Raw genomic sequence first — 18,432 nt, 5'->3', positions numbered from 1 at the left:
TTGATTGGACTCTGAAGAAGATAAGTAAGAGTTGGGTGGGAAGGGTAGGTTGGTGCGGGGCGCATATCAACAGCAGCAAAGGTATGAAAAGGCCAGAGGCTCTCCAGGAGAGGGTGTGTCCTAGGGATAGAGTAGCCTCGTGGCTGGAGGTTTCAGAGCATGGGGCAAAGATGGCAGGAGATGAGGACTGAAGGCAGGGGCCACGGCCCCATCACAGAGGCCCAAGTCCTAGCTGAGAAGCTTGACTTGATTCCACTGACATAAGAGGTGGCTCTGGAGTCTGGACGGGTTAGACAGTCTTGCACCTAGGGAGCTCTCAAATGTCCTTATGAGTCCCGTATTCATGGTGTGACCCTATGCCTGATGAGATGGGACCAGGGCAAGTTATTCTCCCCATCTGAGCCTTAGTTTCCTCTTGTGTACAATGAGGGTGCAATGGTGCCTATAAAAGAAAATGGGTGAGGTGCTAGACAAGGAAGCTGCTGTGATGGGAAACTTTGGGCTGACCAGAGCAGGCGGCTTTGCTGCAGAGCTGACTCACTTGGCCCGTTCTGGCCTTCCTGGCAGCCAGGACTCCCAGCCCAGTGGACCTTGGCTTATAGCCTTTCGTCATTCCTCCATGGGTCCTGGAGCCATGGGGCTCAGGCCAGAAGAGAAGCAGCAATGTAGCTGTAGGCATGTCTGGACCACCCTGAGAATACCCGAGCAGACCCAGGGTTGGCTGAAGTGCGCAGGACTGGAGAGTGTGTACATCCACACCTCACTGACACCTCAAAACAGCCTTTCCAGGAAGCTACAGTCATAGGTCCATGTCACAGAAGAGGAAATTGAAGTTGGCAAGGGTAACTTGCCCAAGGTCAGCACCCAGGAAGTGGCAGAGCCAGATTTAAATGTGTCTTTGAGGATTTATGTGTTATTGGGTAGCTGGACTAGATGCATGTATTCATTCCCTTGTCATTCAACAAATATTTCCTGAACATTTACTATGTGCTAGATGCTGCACCAGGAGGAAATGAGACAAGTGTCTGTCCTCAGGCATCTGTAAAGGTCCCTAACCAAGGGCTGGGAATGACCTCCAATTGAGCTCCTGCTGTGTGCCAAGAGTATTACCTAAATCAGGTCATTTCATCCTCACAGCAGCCTGGGAGATAGAGATGATGACTTTCATTTTATAGAATGAAACCGATAATGCTGTGACTCAGAGAAAGAAGTGACTTGCTCAAGTTCCCACAGCTGGGAAGGGCAGAGTCTGCTTAGATGACCCAGGCTCTCCGTTCTGTGCATGTTCCTGAGGCCTGCCACCTCTGACCCTCAGCTCAGTGGTGCAGTGCAGATGCTCTGCCAGCGGTGGCCATGTGCCCGCCAGGCCTGGAGCCCAAGAGTCCAGCTCTCAGCTGTGCTGGGGAGCCACACTTCTTATTTAAATACTAGCTTGGGATGTCAGAAGGGCATTGGGTGGGGCCTGGCAGAAGACCCACTGTGCCTCTGGTCCAGCTTCACCATGGGCTGGAAGCAGGACCTCTGGTACAACCTACACCTCTCTGGCTTCAATCCTGTCATCATGGAATGGGATATGAATCTCTGCCCCACCTTTGGGCCTAAGACCCTTGGGAAGATCACAGGCCATCGTGGGAGAAATTAGACAATCTCAGAGCATGGCTGTGGAGCACTGGTTGGGGGGTAAGGAAGGAGGGAAGAGAGAACTGACTATGCCCTATGTGGGGTCCATACCCTCAATTCCTTTCTTTACTTAGAAAGTCATCCATATGGGCCGGGCGCAGTGGCTCACGCCTGTAATCCCAGCACTTTGGGAGGCCGAGGCAGGCGGATCACGAGGTCAGGAGATTGAGACCATCCTGACTAACACTGTGAAACCCCGTCTCTACTAAAAATACAAAAAAATTAGCGGGGCGTGGTGGCGGGCGCCTGTAGTCCCAGATACTCGGGAGGCTGAGGCAGGAGAATGGTGTGAACCTGGGAGGCGGAGCTTGCAGTGAGCCGAGATTGAGCCACTGCACTCCAGCCTGGGAGGCAGAGCCAGACTCCGTCTCAAAAAAAAAAAAAAACAAACAAATAAAAGAAAGTCATCCATATGCCTCAATGTTAAGTTTGGAATTCTCCTCCTCCAGGAAGTCTTCCCTGACCTACCTACCCACAGGCTGGGTCAGAGGCCTCCCTCTCTCATGGACCTGACCATAGTATGTGGTCATTGCTTCCCCCATTATTTTCAGGGCAAGGACCACATCTGAGTCCCAGGCATTCTGCACGGTGTCTGCCCAGAGTGGGTGCCAGGGACGTCTAGGGGCCGATTGAATCCTGGCTGCCCCTGCAGCCTTGCCCAGCCCTCCACCCTCTGGCTTTCCTTGCCCTTTCCCCCTTACTTCGGCTCCCCTGACTCCCGAAGGGGAGAAGGAGCTGGGATGTCATTTGCCCAAGTCTGCCCTCTCTGTGGGCCTGTTTCCCATCAGCACAAGGTGAACATTAAAAGGTTCTTTCTGAGTCTAGGCAGGCTCCATGCAGGGCTCTGGGATAAAGCCAAAAATCAGAAACACTTCCTCAACAAATGACTGTAAGACCCCACCCACTGGCATCCATATTAAATACAAGAAAGGGCCATTATATCTGCAGGGGCCAGGGAAGAACCCTGAAAATGTGCATGGACAAGGGAAAAATCAGCCTGCTACGTGCGCACGCCGGTGGGGGCGCCACGTGGGTGAGGGCGCGGCCCACAGCTCCGGGGCGCATCACAAGGCCCGGGTTGCCGTGGCAGGAGCGGAGGCGGTCGGCGCGCAAGCCTGCCATGAGAGAAAGCCAGAATGCCGCCGGAGCTCGTGGCTGGAACCGCGCCGGCTCCATGGCCACTAAATGGTTCACCGGGGCGCCCTTCGGGGTGCAGAGCCACAGGTGGGGCCCATTTGTGTCCTGGGCTCACGCCCATGGTCCAAGGCAGCTGCTGTCCACCCCGAAGCCACCCTTGGCCTCCGGAGAGAGGGTGTCCACCTACACACCGGACTGAGCCTGGCAGGGAGGGGACCAGGGGACGGGGGGCGGGGGGGCCGGCAGTGAGGAGGGGCTGGGCTTTCTCTCCCCCTCATACTTACTGCTCTTTCCTGCCCAGGGTTCTTTTACCTTCTAAGTGAATTCTTTAAAACCATTTCAAGAGCACCTACTATGTGCCAGGTTTAGAGAGATCACATGGCCTGGTCCATAGTAGGCCATTCAGCTCACAAGTGGTAGGTGGGATTTCAGCCCAGGTGTCTGTCTTCCATTCATTCATATTCCACTCTGTCTCTTTCTCTCTCTAACCTACTATGTTCCAGGCACAGTTCTAGGATCTGGGGCTACAGCAGTGAACACAACAGCAAACCCCTGTACTCATGGAGTTTGCTCTTTTCTGTGAGGGGTGGGGGTGAATAAGAAACAAAAGTATGTATATCTGTAAAACGTTGGGTATTGATAAGGACTGTGGAGAAAAATGAAGCTGGGAGGAAGAGTTGACGGGTGGGGTGGGGTGGGAGCGGCCTGGAACATTCAAAGCCACTGCATCTCCACTACTTTTCTTTCATGAGCTTGCTCCAAAGTCACCTTCCGGGGCAGCCAACTCCCCCATGCTCCAGAACTGCCATGCCAGGGCCGGGTGCCAGGCACGGGGCTCTCAGTGGGCCGCCATCCCTCCCTAGGTTTGACATCTCTGCTGTTTATCCCAACCGGAAGAAGTTCAGCACCTTCACTGAGGCCCCATACTCCATGCGTTATTCTACCCAAGTGGTGAGTTTGCACAGCTTCCCTGACTCCTCCACAGGGCCTGAGCATGGCCCCTTAGAGCTGCCTACTGTGGTGGATGAGCTGAGCTGTAGAAGGGGCGTACCTTCTACCGTCTTCCAGCACAGAGCTGGGCCCACCGTGGGGGCTTCCAGTGTGTTTGATAAACGAGGGACTGCACCACTCCCAGCTTGTGCACTGACTACCTCTGGGCTCTTGAAGGTGTTATTATACCTCCCTGCAGTGTGAGGGGGCAGTGATAGAGGATGTCATGATTGCACCTTGAGTGCCAAGCCTGTTGATGCCAGCCTTGGTGCTGAGGGTGGGAACCACAGGGGGGATTGCCTACTCCCTTCCTCCAGGTCAGGGTGGTGACTTGGTGAGGGCCTGCTCTGTGGGTGGACTGGGCGGGCGTGGCTGTCACAGCTCTGACCACACTCTGACTCAGTCCCACATAGGCCCGGGGACTTACAGCACAAAGGAGACCTGCTTCAGCAAGAAGAAGCTGATGAAGGAGGTGGACACAGGCTGGGCCAAGGCCCAGGAAGCCACGCGGCTGACCCAGCTACCCCACTTCCAGTACCAGGCCATCATGAAAGAGAAGCGGCTGCAGGTGAGGCCTCTGGGGCCATGCCTCTCCCTCTCTGGTGCCAGGTCTTCCTGTCCACTGCGGCTGCTCCGTGTGACCTTCAGTGTCCTTCCAAGGCCAGATGGAGATTACCCTTTAAGGAACATCATCATGCCTTGGGCTTCTTCTTGCGTGGACTTTCCCAAGTTTAAGGCTTTCATTTTCTCTCTTCTCTTGGCATAGGAGCAAAAGCTGGGGCCCGGCTCCTACAATCTCAAAGACTTCTTAGAACAGCTGCGGGAGAAACCGTGTAGCACCCGGGGGCTGCTCAGCTCTGGGGAGGTTCGCTTCCGAGGACTCATTGGGGTAGGTGTTCTCATCTCTGGAGTCCCGAGCCTGGCATACATTGGGTGCTCAACAAATTCATTCACTTGTATGTCCATCCGACCAGCCAGGAATAAGGATTAAGCACCTCCTAAGTGGCATACACTGTCCTAGGCCTTGGGGATCTAGCAGTGATGAAGACAAGGTCCCTGTTCTCATGAAGTAGATGTCCTAGCAGTAGAAACAGTAGTACAAAAAAGGAAGTGTAATACATACATAAGCAGGGCTATGAGCACAAATTAGGGAAGGGACAGGCAGTGATGGGGGTGCAATTGATAGAACGTAGTCAGTGCTCTGGGAGGAGTGATATTTGAGCAAACCTACAGGTCAGAGCAATGGAGACTTGCAATGTCTGGTAGAGCATTCCAGACATTGGGAGCAGCAGAAGCTAAGGCCTAGAGGTGGGAACATGCTTGTCGAATCAGATCGGCCGGCTGGAGGCCAGTGTGGCCAGAGGGCACTGGCTGAGGGAGAGAGGAGGCAAGCAAGAGGGCAGAGGAGTGAAGGGCTGGGTCATGAGGACCCTGCAGCCAAGGTGGGGCCTTGGTGTTATTCTAGGTGCTGCCAGAGGGCAGTGGAGGGCTTTGACAGGAGGAGGACCTGACTTACCTTTTTAGAGGAATACCCTTGTGAGGGCCAGGATTTGGAGGAGGCAATGGTGCTGAGAGGTGGGGGTGGCAGCGCCAGGGGATGATGATCCCATCAGGAGGACACTGAGTGAGGCTGACACTCAGTAAGGACACGAGGGAGAAGGCAGGAGTCACCCCCTACTAAGGGAGTCAGTGCTGCAGTTTGTTGGCCTCGACCTCTCTGTGCTGGACACTCTGTTATCCTTCTCCCAGCCCCTCACATAGGCCATGCTCACATGCTTTGCCCCTGCTGTTCCCTCTGCCAGGAATGCCCTTCCTCCCTTGGCAGCCTCTTCTCCTTGGGCACACCTACTCATCCCGCAGCTCTCAGCTTCCAGAAGCTTCCCTCAGCCCCGCTAGGTGGTGTCTCCCTTCCTAGGAGTCTCCACTGTGGTTGTGTGTTTAGCGTCCCTTCGCCACTGGACAGCAGCCCCTGAGGGCAGACCATGTCGGCCTGGTTCCTTCACTGCAGCATTCTGAGGTTCTAGCAGTGCCTGGCACACATAGGCACGCAATAAGTATTTGTGGACTGAATAAGTGCATGCATGCTGAGCATCAGGTGCTCCAAAACATTCTGTCTAATTCTTTGCAACCACTCCAGATGAGGCCCTGGAGGCTCAGAGAAGATAAGCAAATTGCCCCAGGATGCACAGCTGCCAAGTGGGCAAGCTGGGATGCAGGCATGGGAATGTCCAACCCAGAGCCAGGGTCTTTCTCCTACACCTTGCCACTGGGAATGCTTCTATGAAGGCTGGAAATTACTCCTGACATGGTCTGGGGATGAGCAGATGCATCTTCAGGTGCAGAAGCTGTAACTGTAACTTAGGGAGAGGGGATACCTGGAGCATTTGAAAATGTCATTACCATCCAATCTAAAGTAATGATAGTGGACATGTAGCATAGCACTTACCATGTACTAATTAATTTCATATTTATGACAACCCTATGATGATGTCCATTCTACAGATGAGAAAAATGGAGTACAGATTGATTAAGTAACCTACCGCCCAAGGTCATGAAGCTATCAACTGACAGAAGCAGGCTTTTGAATCCCAGGTGTCCAACATCTACCTTGCATTTCATCCACAGGCTTGGCCCCCATAGTTCTTGGACTTTGCTCCCTGCGTCTCTTTGGAGGCCAGGGCCTGGGTGTGGGAACTCAGCCGAACTGATGGCAGGGGAGCTAGGGGGATAAGCATGACTCTATTTCCTTCCTGCCTTTGCTCTTTTTGAGTGGGAGACCTTCCCATCTTCCCTCATACCTGTCTTTTGGGGATCCTTCTCATTTTTCAAAGTCCAGCCTGAAAAACAAAACAAAACAAAACTTAAAAGTGATGATTCATTCATTTCCACACTCCCCCTCTTCAATTAATCATTCCTGTTTGAATCCCCAAAGCTCAGACAACATAACATTCTAGTTAAAACTATCGACTTTGCCATCAGCCCAAGTGTGGTGCTGAACCTCTGCACCTGAAGGTTTTAAGGAAGAAATGGGATTATCCTGACAAAGTGCCCAGCACTGGGCTTGCTTCCGGGCTCCAGGAATAGGGCCATTCTCACCCTTGGTATAACCCTCATCTTCAAAGTCTCCCAGGTCCTGTGGTGCTCACTGCCCACCCACCCCGGTGCTTTCCACAGAGCCTGGCAAACAGTAGAGGCTCAGAAAGGTTATGGATTTTGGAGCTGAAACTCTCATGCTGTCTCTTTCTGGAGGTGGGACCTGAGACATACAGTTTGCCCCTCTGAGACTCAGTTTCCCCATCTGTTAATTGTGGATGGTGCTGACTTGGTCTCCCCGAGTCACTGCCAGCACCAAGATGTTAAGGCTTGTGAAGCACCTAACACACCATGCAGGGATCCAGCTATCCTCGGGGGCTTTCTCCAGAACATACATGGGAACCCCAGAAGGAGACTTGTAGTCCCATTCCTCTGGGAGCAAACAAATCTGATGCCCTTAGTGACCTGACTCCCCATGCAGAGGTCCCTGCCCTCCCTGCCCCATCATGCTTCCCCAGGGCCAGGTTCCAGGCTCAGAGGTAGGGCACAGCCAAGCCATCTATGGAGCAGCAGTGACCCCCCGTGGCTAAAAGGTGCAGAGCAGCAGAAAGCGTTCTGCCAGGTGGACTGCTCTCTTCACTCGGCCTACAAAATCACCTTTCTGACCCTGGCAGCCCAGGTCCCAGACGGTCATTCCAAGCAGTTCCTAACTTCTCCTCCTGCCCCTCAAGACATTCAGCCACCCCACCCTATCGTGTGCCAGTGTCCACTCTGTGCCAGACACTGTTGCCTGTGAGCCTCCACTACTGCTCATACCTTCACTTCCAAGTTCAGCCTCTTCTCCAGGGCCCTACTGGCCCGTCCATGCTATGTCTCACTGCCTCTTCCCTGCATCCCACACTCTGACATGGTGGGCTCCTCGCTGCTCTCCAAGCACATGCCATTCCGCCCAACCTCTTTCCCTTGCTTGCAGACAGTATTTAACTTCATCGTCATTACCTGGAAGAAAGTATTCCTATCCCATGGTACCAGTATGGACCATGAGACTCAGAAGGCCCAAGGTCACTCAGCTAGGAGGAAGCAGACCCAGGATCTGAACCCAGAATGGGAGTCCTTCCCTGTCACAGCGCTGTTCACAGCACATTGAGAAAGCCCTCATGTCACGCAGGGCTGTGGTGCAGGGGAGTGAAGGTTGGAATTGCCGAATCCACTGAAGCAGGCAACTATCTCAGGTGGTAGTGGGAGGAAGACTTCATTCCCAGGAGAGATGACATCTGAGCTGGTTTTGCAGGAGCAGTAGAACTGTCCAAGGCAAAGAGGGCAGGAAGGGCATTCCGGGTGGTGGTTACAGCATGAGCCAATGAGGGAAGAAGGTTGGGCAGAATGGCATGTGCTTGAGAAGCAGCAAGAAGCCCACTATGTTGGCCAAAGTGTGCAATGTAAGGAGGAAGCAGTGAGATATAACTTGGTCAGGCCAGTGGAGCCCTGGGGAAGAGGCTGAACTTGGAGGTGAAGGTGTGAGCAGTGGTGGATGCTCACGGGAAACTGCTGTGTGTCAGAGGGTGGGTAGCAAGTGGGCACCCTGAAAATCCCATTCCCTTCTTGGGGATGGCAATCTCAGGTGTTTGTTCCTCAGGCACAAGGTGTGGTTCTGACAGCCTCTATGCCCCCACCCCTGCCCCACAGAACTACTATCCAGGCCCTGGAAATTATGGGGAGAAGGGCAACCCATACACCAAGCTGGAGGAGAATGCCTGGAACCGGTCCCATTCCGAGGGCCTCATGTGCAGGATGAGCAACAAGCCAGACCCCCGGCCTCATCAGGTACCCCCTTGGCTGGCCAGGCCTTCCCTGCCTTCCCGTCCTGCAGGGGCACTCCCAGGGCAGAGGGGGAAGCTGAGCTCTCCTGCAGGCCTCATCACCTCTGCTCTGCTCTAGGGGAGTGGTCTGGGACCTGGCACCTACTCCTTCAAAAGTGGCCTTGAGACATACGTGGCACGATCCGTCGGCACCCGCGGCCCCTATGACACTTTCTCTGGTGATCGGAGCAAGCCATTGCCTTATGGGCACTACTCCATGCAGGTGTGTACATGGGGTGGTGGAGGGTGTTAGTCCATGCCCCTGCAGGATGACAGGCCTCATTAGTCAGCACCAGGAACACCAGCTTGTGCACCAGGCTCTACATAGGGCCATTCCCGTACCCTCTCACTTCAGCCTCTTGGCCAGGACCAGATCTGGCTTCCCATGTTAGGCAGGGAAAACAGGCTGGCCACCCAGCTGGAAGGAGCAGAGCTGGGATTTGAACCCAAGGACATCTGTCTGACTTCACGGCCAGCTCTCTCCTCTGCACTGGCATGAAGTGCCCAGGAGGTGAAGATGGCCCACAGTGCCAGGGGAGCTTGGTCATGAGGAACCTTGATGGCGCAAGATGGGGGCGTCCTCCTATTTTGGAAACAGCAGGCATTATAGACCAAGCTGGCTGGGTTAGTGCCAGTGCTGTTAACAAAGCAGAGAACAGGAGGCCCAGGAGGGGAAATTGAGGTAGAATTTTATCTTGATGGCCTCCTTTCCCATCCCCGTCAAGTCCCTGTGATGTGATCTCACAGTGCGCTTGCTTTGTGCTCGTGGCCACTGGAATTAAGTTTTGTCTAATTGCCTGTTTATCTTGTCTCCATTACATATTCTCGCAGTGGGTATGATTAAGTCAGGTAGTAGGCGAGGTGCAGGGGAAAGCAGCCCTTGTGGAACTTACATTCTAGTGGAGAAAGAAACTCAGTCATCAATGAATAAGAAAAAAATTCTCGAGTGTGAGCAGGCAGTGAGTGCTATGGCAGAGCTCAGGAGTGCTTAGGAGGGTGGAGGTTAACGCAGAAGGACCTCAGGACCAGCTGGCAGGTAGCCACTGAGCTCTCAACCTTTGACCTGGCGGCTCCCTGGAGCCCTCCAGACCTCCCCATGACCAGCTATGGTAGGGGTCAAGGGACTCTCCTCAGGCACTGTGGCCAGTGCCCATTCTGACTGGCCAGTGCCCAGGCCACACTGTTTGCTTTTGTTTGTTAGAATTGTTTTTTTTTTTAAAGATCAGCTTCAGGTTCACAGTAAAATTGAGTGGAAAGTATAAGGAGTTCCCATGTACCCACTGCCCTCCCCATACCACGCACAGCCTCCCCCACCATCAACATCCCACGGCAGCCTGGTCTGTTTGCTGCAGTTGAAGAACCTACACTGATACATCATTATCGCTGCAAGTCCGTGGCATACCTTAGGATTCACTCACGTGGTGGACATCCTGTGGGTTTCGCCAAATGCGTGACATGCAGCTACCATTTTAGTATCATACAGAATAGTTTCACTGCCCCCCAAATCCTCTGTGCTCCTCCAGTCACTCTGGTTTTAAATATTTAAGACATCGTTCCTGCTTAGAACGGTGCCAGACTCAATACATGTCCAACAAATGAAAGAAAGAAATGGATGAAAAGGAGCTGGGCAGTAGGGTGTGGCAGGTGCATGGTGCAAGAGACTAACACCGCCCCAACCCGCTGGTTGGGGGAAGACTATTTCCACCAGCCCAGGTCAGGGGGGCCTCGAGGCTGGCCTGACCTCCGGGATGTCTGCACAGCAGGATAGTAAGTGATGCCCCAATGCTTTTCTCTGGTTGCGGGGGAGGGTTGAGAAAGGAGCTCTGATTTTCCTGGCATAACAGATTCCTTTTCCTCTCCTTTTCTCAGAAAAAAAAGCCCAGGGAACTGATGAATTTCACGAGCTTCATAGAAGAACTTAACTCACGTCACAATAAGAAGCATGGGGTTTTTTCTAAACTTCCCCGCAACCCGAAAATCCCTACAGAGAGGATTTACTGGGCCAGCCTCAGCCAGTGCCCCCGCACACTGGTGAGTTCACTCCTGTGGCTGGCCTTCCTCTCTCGGAGGGCAGCTCTCCTTCCGGGGCTGGGCATAGGGTAGTGTGCCTTACTTCATGGGGAATAACTCAGTCTTGGGATCAGACTGACTTGGTTTCCAATCCTGGTCCTGCACGTTGGGACACTTTAGGTGGGACCTTGTTTGGGCCTCGGTTTACACCCCTGTCCTCTGAAGATAGTGAAGTGGTTGTGAGAATTAGCTGGGGCCCTGTACTCGGAGCCTACAGCATGGTGCCTGGTACCCAGGAAGCACCCAGCCAGTGCCAACTTTCCCCCTGCGCCTCCCTCTTCTGACCTCAGAGCGTTGGAGGATGGGCAGGGGAAACTGGAGCAGGGCAGAGTACAGTCTACCCACTGGAGGGCCTGCCCACCTGCTCCACCCAAGGGAGTGGTGTGCTGGGCCCTGGTGTCAAAGCAGTCCTCTGGGGGTCTGAGCAGGCCCCCAAAGCAGGGTCTGCCCCTGCTAGGCATTTTACAGCCCCTCTGAGGTAGGAATTATCATTTGCATTTCACTAAAGGAAACTGAAGCCCAGATCTGGAAAGGGATTTGCCAAGTTCCCCCAGCAAGGGTGAGAAGGGGCTGGGATTGGAACCCAGCTCATCTGGCTTCAAGTCTGCTTGGAACTTGGAGTGGTGTGGTGTGGTGTGGTCTCCTTCCTCAGAAATGGGGTCTTCAGCTCTCTGGGCCTCACCAGACAATGAAGACCCTTGGGCACCTAAAAAGAGGTATCAGGCTGTGATGGGTATTTGTTAGAGTGGGTGGCATGGGTCATGAGAGCCCTTTTGCTCAGAGGTAGCTGGGTACCTCCACCATCCTTGGCTCAAGACCCAGGCTGCTGGATGGATGGAGTCAGCTGGCCAGAGTCCTCACCTGCCCTGGGCCCAGGCGGACACTGCCAGAGCCTCTTCAGATTTCAGCCTTCCTTCCTTCCTTGTAGGCCACATCTGGCCCCAGTTTCTGGCTTCCACAAGAGAAGAAATGCAAACCCATCAACCAGCCCCCGTTCCTGTTGACCTCCAAGGGGTCAGGCGCAAAGGCCTCTCAGATGATTATGGGAAGCTGGGTGAGTGGGTCTGGGGTGAGGGATACATGGGAACTGTCTCCTGCCTCTACAGCCAACACAAAAGCCTCTTTGTCCCCAGGTAACCGATGCTTTGAGTGAGCCATATGCCTCCCCTTTCTTTTCCCCAAGGGACCTGAGGTCCACTCCCACTGTCTTATTTTCCTAAGGCATTGGTTCTCAAACTTGAACTGATAGTAGCCTCACCTGCAGAACTTGTTACAACACAGATGGCTGGGCCCATGCCAGAGCTTCTGGTACAGTAGGCCTGGGTTGGGACATGGGAATTTGCATTTCCAACAAGTTCAGGTGATGGGGATGATGCTAGTCCAAGGACCACACTTTGAGAACGAATGAGCTAAGAAACATCCCACTGCAGCCATGCCATTCTCTTATTTTCCCAGAGAAACGCTCCTTCCATTCTCTGTGTTTTTCTTGGGCCTCAGGGGCAGCTGGTGAAGCTGGTGCATTTCCTGTCCCTCGCTGAGCAAGGCCCCCTTCTGTCCCCTTCCCTTTCCCACTCTCTTCCTCATCTCCAGAGGCAGCCATCCCCAAGTGTGCAATGTAATCTTTAGTTAGTGTTCTTGTAAACCAGCTAAATTCTTGGCCTTGGGCTTTGACCTCATTCTGTTTCTTACTCCACCCCTCTTCAGTTTGTAAATGCACCTTTTATTGGAGTCTAATAATCATAGAGAAAGGCGCTGAGTCCTAAGTGCACAGCTCCATGAATTGTCACATCATGGCCGTAACTACCTCCCGGAACATTTAACAGCTCTCATTTCCAGCACCCCAAGAATCCCTGCCGTTCCCACCCCTACCCCTAATTAGATAGCCTGTTGTCCTGACTGACTTCCAGTAGCACAGGTCAGCCACCTCACCTCCTTACCTTCCCCACACGGTAGCAAGGTCCTCAGCGTACCCAGACCCCAGTGACTAATTCTTGTGAGGACCGGCTGGTTGTCCCTGAATCCTTCCTTTTTTCACCTCTAGCCTGCACCCCCTGCAGGGGAGAAAGTCTTTACCTGAGAGCCCCCAAGTGAAATGTTTAGACCAGAGCCAGATGACCCTGCTGCTACCACAGAGCCAGCCACTGTGAAGTGGGAAGGGCTGATGTGAGGTCTGGGTTCTGGTGGCTCAGTTGGCCACACCCCACAGGGTGGGAGAGCCCCTCTACTTGTACCCCCGAAACCTGGGCGCCTCATGAAACAGGCTTCTCTCTTGTAGGAGGCAACTTCTGTTTAGCACAGGACTAGCTCCTGGGTTCTAACATCTCCCCAGCCCACCCCTCAGGACTGCTCCGCAGATGGCTGGGTTCTTGTCCTGCCTTTATTCTGCCCTTGCCGTGTTACCTTGGGCAAGTTGCATCTCCTTTCCCAACCTCTCTGTTGATGCCTCTAAGATCTGTGACCCCGATATCTGGGTGGGATTCTGTATTCCCTTCCTAGAGCTGCCACAAACTAGGTGGCTTAAAGCAACAGAAATATTCTCTGACAGTTCTGGAGGCGAGAAGTCTGAAATCAAGGCATCTGCAGGTCTGTGTTCCCTCTGAAACCTATTGAGAAGAATCCTTCTTTGCTTCTTTGTAGCTTCTGGTGGTGGCCAGCAATCCTTGATGTTCCTTGGCTTGTAGTCATCACTCCAATCTGTATCCTGGCATGGCTGTCTTCCTGTGTGTCTCTTCTTAAAAGGACACCAGTCACATTGGATGAAGGGCCTACCTTACTGCAGTATGACTTAATCTTAACTAATTATGTCTGTAGCAACCTTATTTCCAAATAAGGTCACATTCTGAGGTTCTATGGTTGCTCGGGGTTGGGACCTCAACATATCTTTTTGGGGGACACAATTCAGTTCATAACAGATGGAGTAGGGAAGCATCCAAGGGGAGGAGAGGAAGCCGAGACACAGTCTCCAAGCCAGGCTTGCTAATGTCCTGCCATCCTCTCCCTGTTGTAGAACCCAGTAGGTGTGGGCCGCTACCTCAACACCTGGCTGATGGAGACAAAGGACAGGCAGCAGCGATACCGGTCCCTATTCCTGGGTGGATCCAAACGCTACCTCTCAGACCTGGCCCGGGACATGCTTATGCAGTGAGTGCAGCTGGAGCTGCAGTTGAAGGGGTGAGGGTGGTGGTGGGTTCTTACTCTTTGGTGTGTTGGTAGCTCTCCATGTTTGGTTCCCATGGGAACACAGTTTCTGCCCCTAATGCCAGCCAAATAGCAGAGGCAGTGGAGGGATGTTCACCTTCAGATCCTGGCTCTGCCACTTACTGGACGTATGAGGTTGGGCATGCTGTATAAGTTCGCTAAGCCTCATTTCCTTCAGCTGTCAAAAGAGCAGATATTTGAGGAGACCCAAATGAAATGATCTGCTGAAAGGAAAACGTACTCAATCAACCCTAAATCCGCCACTTGGAGCCCACACAGTCCGGTCTTGGCTCTCAATGGCTTCACCACGTGGAATCTGTTTCTTGGTGTTCATAATGGGGGTTGCTAAAAATCATTTCAGGAGGTTGCAAAGCCTAAGAAGGGAACAGTACATTAAATACTGTGGCAAACTATACAACAACTTGTAAATGTTAGCTGCTGCCATATTTTATTGACCTAAGAGGCCATCAATTGCAATATAATAACAATTTCAGAAATGTTACAATGTTGACAAACATGCCCTTTAGAATCCAGTATTTTTTTTTTTTTTTTGAAATTATGGTGAGGACATGAGGACCAGATTCTGAGGACCAGATTTCTCAGGAGAAATCAGCTTTTAAATGTAATTTCAAAAAATATTTTATTTTTTATCAAAGTAGTGCTGTGTCTTCCTCCTTCTCAACTTACCCCCTTGTTTTGGTGGGTTCCTGAGAAAGGGCTGAGGAAGGTAAGATTTTTGATACAATGTATGCCTTAAAAAGTTTATTTTTCCTTCTGCATATCTGATCAATAGTTTGGTTGGAAATAAAATTCTAGGTTGGATATAATTTTCCCTCTGAATTTTGCAGGCCTTTCGTAGCCTCCTAGCTTCAAATATGGCTGTTGAGAAGTCTTAAGTCATTCTGGTTTTCCGTGCTGTGTATGTGACCTGCATTTTCCTTCCTGGAAGCTTTCAGGATCTTCTCTTTGTACTTCCTGTTCTGATGCATCTTGGCATGGGTCTGTTTCATCCTTTGTGCTGGGTGCTTAGTGGGTTCCCTCCGTCTGGAGACTCAGCACCTTCTATTCTGAGAGAATCTTTTGAGTTTTGTCTCTGACGATTTCCTCTCCTCTGTGTTCTCTCTCCTGCTTTTCAGATATCTCTTTTAGATGAATGTTAGATGCCCTGGTTTGGCACCCTAGTTTTCTTACCTTTTTTTCCCCTCTCCTTTCTTATTTTCCATCTTACCTTTCTGTTCTACTTTCTGGTAAAATTTTGTTGTCCTTATCTACCCTACTATTACTTTTAAAATTTTGGCTATCATATTTTTTAGTTTCCAAGAGTTCTTTTGTTGTGGATTGCTCTTTTCTTTCTTCTTTTAATAGCACCCAGTTCTGTGTCATGTATGCAGTGTGCAGTATGTTCTTTTTTTTTTCTTTTAAGATGAGGTCTCACTCTGACTCCCAGCCTGGGGCACAGTGATGCAATCTTGGCTCACTGCAACCTCTGCCTCTCAGGCTCAAGCGATTCTCTTGCCTCAGCCTCCCAAGTAGCTGGGATTACAGGCATGCACCATCATGTCCGGCTAATTTTTGTATTTTTTGTAGAGGCCAGGCTTCGTCATGTTGCCCAGGCTGGTCTGGAACTCCTGAGCTCAAGTAATCTGCCCGTCTCAGCCTCCCAAAGTGCTGGGATTACAGGTGTGAGCCACTGTGCCTGGCTGCAGTATGTTCTTTTATCTAAGGATGTTAATTAAATTTTCCTGAAGTTCTTTTGTCCCCTGTGTTGTCTCCAGTTCTTCCAAGTTTCTTTTTTTCTTTTGCTTGTTTGTTCATATTGAAGAGGAAAGCACTAAATAATACTGTGAGTCTGGGCGGGGCCTGTCAGTCGCTGTGAGTGATTGGCAGTGGATCTGGTCTTTCTGCTGAGACCCTCAAATGCCAGTGTCTCTAGGTGTTTTCTGTGGGACTATTCAGCTTCTCTAGAAAATAATCCTCTGTCCTGGGTGGGGGTAACTGTGGTTGCTGGTGATTAGAGGAAGGAGACAGGGCTGTCTCATTCAGCGTATGGACTGCCTCCTACCCCCTCTCTTCTCATTGTGGGACCTGTCTGCCTACATTCCACTGTGCGCCTCCTCCTAGCCCCCTGGAATCTATCCACAAACCAAACCTCCAGTCTACTGCTGGCTGGGTGAGGAGTCAGCGGGAGGTCATGTCTAGATGGGATCTTACTCTGTTACCCAGGCGGGAGTGTAGTAGCACAATCATAGCTCACAACAGCCTAGAACTCCTGAGCCAAAGCAATCCTCACCTTGGTCTCCCATGTAGCTGCAACTATAGGTGTGTGCCACCATGCCTGGCTACTTTTTTATTTTTATTTTTGTAGAGACAGAGTCTCACTATGTTGCCCAGGCTTGTCTTGGGCTCAGGCTATCCTACCACTGTGACCTCCCAAAGTACTGAGATTCTTGACATGATCCTCTATGTCTGGCCTCACCTGTTTTTTAAGATACCTGTGCGTCCCATTCCTAGATCTTTCTGAGGTTTTTGTGGCAGGAGTTGGCAAGGGTCTCCCCAGTTTTCCTATCCTTCCTTCCTTCCTTCCCTTTTCTCCTTTCTTTTTCTCTCTTCTTTTCCTTTTTTACAGTGCAGTGGTATGAACACAGCTCACTGCAGCCTTGACTTCTCAGGCTCAAGCGATTCCCCAGCCTCACTCTCCCTAGTAGCTGGAACCACAGGTGTGCACCAGTGTGCCTGGCTAATTTAAAAAGTTTTTTTTTTTTTTTTTTTTTTTTTTGGTAGAGATAGGGGCTCACTATGTTGCTAAGGCTGGTCTCAAACTCCTGGCTTCAAGTGGTCCCTGCACCTTGGCCTCCCAAAGTGCTGGGATTACAGATGTGAGCCACCACGCCTGGCCTATTTTTAGTTTTTAAAAGAAACTTCCATACTGTTTTCCATAATGGCTGTTATAATTTACATTCCCACCAAAAGCATGTAAGAGCTCCCTTTTCTCCACATCCTTGCCAGCACTTGTTACTTTTTGTCTTTTGATAGTAGCTATCTTAACTGGGATGAGATGATATCCCTCAATTGGGGTTTTGATTTGCATTTCCCTGATGATTTGTGATGTCAAGCATTTTTTCATATACCTGTTGAGCATTTGTATGTTTTCTTTTGAGAAATGCCTACTCATGTCCTTTGCCTACTTTTTTTGTTTGTTTGTTTGAGATGGAGTCTCGCTCTGTCACCCAGGCTGAAGTGCAGTGGTGTGATCTTGGCTCACTGCAACCTCCACCTCCTGGGTTCAAGTGATTCTCTTGCCTCTGCCTCCTGAGTAGCTGGGATTACAGGTGTACACCATCACCCCTGGCTAATTTTTGTATTTTTAGTAGAGACGGGGTTTCACCATGTTGGCCAGGCTGGTCTTGAACTCCTGATCTCAGGTGATACGCCCGCCTTGGCCTCCCAAAGTGATCGGATTATAGGCATGAGCCACTGCACCCACCCTGCCCACTTTTTAAACGGGATTATTATTATTATTGCTGTTGAGTTCCTTGAATATTCTGGATATAAGTTTCTTGTCTGATGAGTAGTTTGCAAACATTTTCTCCTATTCTACACGTTGTCTCTTCACGCTATTGTTCCTTTTGCTGTGCAGAAGCTTTTTAGTTTAATATAGTCCCATTTGTGTATTTTTGTTTTTGTTGCTTGTGCTTTTGAAGTCTTAGTCATAAAGTTGTTGCCTAGAACAATGTCCTAAAGTTTTTCCCTTATGTTTTATTCTAGTGGTTTTACAATTTTGGGTCTGACATTTAAGTCTTTAATCAATTTTGAGTTGGTTTTTGTATATAGTAAGGGGTCTAGTTTCATTCCTATGGATATTCAGTTTTTCTAACATCATTTATTGAATGGTGTCAGAATAATACCATTCTATGTAAGGTCATTTTAACAATATTAATTCTTCCAGTTCATGAACATTGGATATCTTTCCATTTGTTTGTGTTCTCTTCAATTTCTTTCATCAGTGTTTTGCAGATTCCATTACAGAGGTCTTTCACTTCCTTGGTACATTTATTTCTAAGTGTATTTTTTGGCAGCTATTGTAAATGGGATTGTTTTCTTGATTTCTTTTTCAGCTAGTTACTGGTATATAGAAATGCCACTAATTATTGTATGTTGATTTTGTATTCTGACAACTTTACAGAATTCATTTCTCAGTTCTTAGAGTTTTTTGGCGGAGTCTTTAGGTTTTTCTCTATATAAGATCATGTTGCCTGCAAGGAGGGACAATTTATAATAACTTCCTCATTTCTAATTTAGATGCCTCTTATTTCTTTCTTTTGTCTGAGCTCTGGCTAGGACTTCCAGTACTGTGTTAAATAGGAATGGTGATAGTGGGCATCCTTGTCTTGTTCCACTCTTATTTAATATAGTACTAGAAGTCCTAGATGTTTATTGATTTTATGTTTTCAAAACATCAACTTTT

The 18,432-nt window shown here is 50.5% G+C and overlaps 1 protein-coding gene across 2 annotated transcripts in view; it reads left to right on the top strand.

The window, feature by feature from the left end:
• The first annotated feature begins 2,752 nt into the window (after positions 1-2,752).
• The window catches only part of LEXM (lymphocyte expansion molecule), a 32,794-nt gene continuing 17,114 nt past the window's right edge, over positions 2,753-18,432 (top strand). For both annotated transcript variants that reach the window (XM_010372604.1, XM_010372613.2), the window contains exons 1-9: positions 2,753-2,904; positions 3,681-3,768; positions 4,211-4,375; positions 4,574-4,696; positions 8,527-8,664; positions 8,779-8,922; positions 10,569-10,730; positions 11,698-11,823; positions 13,777-13,910. In XM_010372604.1, the coding sequence (XP_010370906.1) occupies positions 2,801-2,904; positions 3,681-3,768; positions 4,211-4,375; positions 4,574-4,696; positions 8,527-8,664; positions 8,779-8,922; positions 10,569-10,730; positions 11,698-11,823; positions 13,777-13,910 (1,184 nt within the window). In that variant the 5' untranslated portion in view covers positions 2,753-2,800. The remainder of the gene's footprint in view (positions 2,905-3,680; positions 3,769-4,210; positions 4,376-4,573; positions 4,697-8,526; positions 8,665-8,778; positions 8,923-10,568; positions 10,731-11,697; positions 11,824-13,776; positions 13,911-18,432) is intronic.

The sequence above is a fragment of the Rhinopithecus roxellana genome, chromosome 12, assembly GCF_007565055.1.
Source record: "Rhinopithecus roxellana isolate Shanxi Qingling chromosome 12, ASM756505v1, whole genome shotgun sequence".
Taxonomy (NCBI): domain Eukaryota; kingdom Metazoa; phylum Chordata; class Mammalia; order Primates; family Cercopithecidae; genus Rhinopithecus; species Rhinopithecus roxellana.
This window is presented reverse-complemented; position numbering and strand designations above follow the sequence as displayed.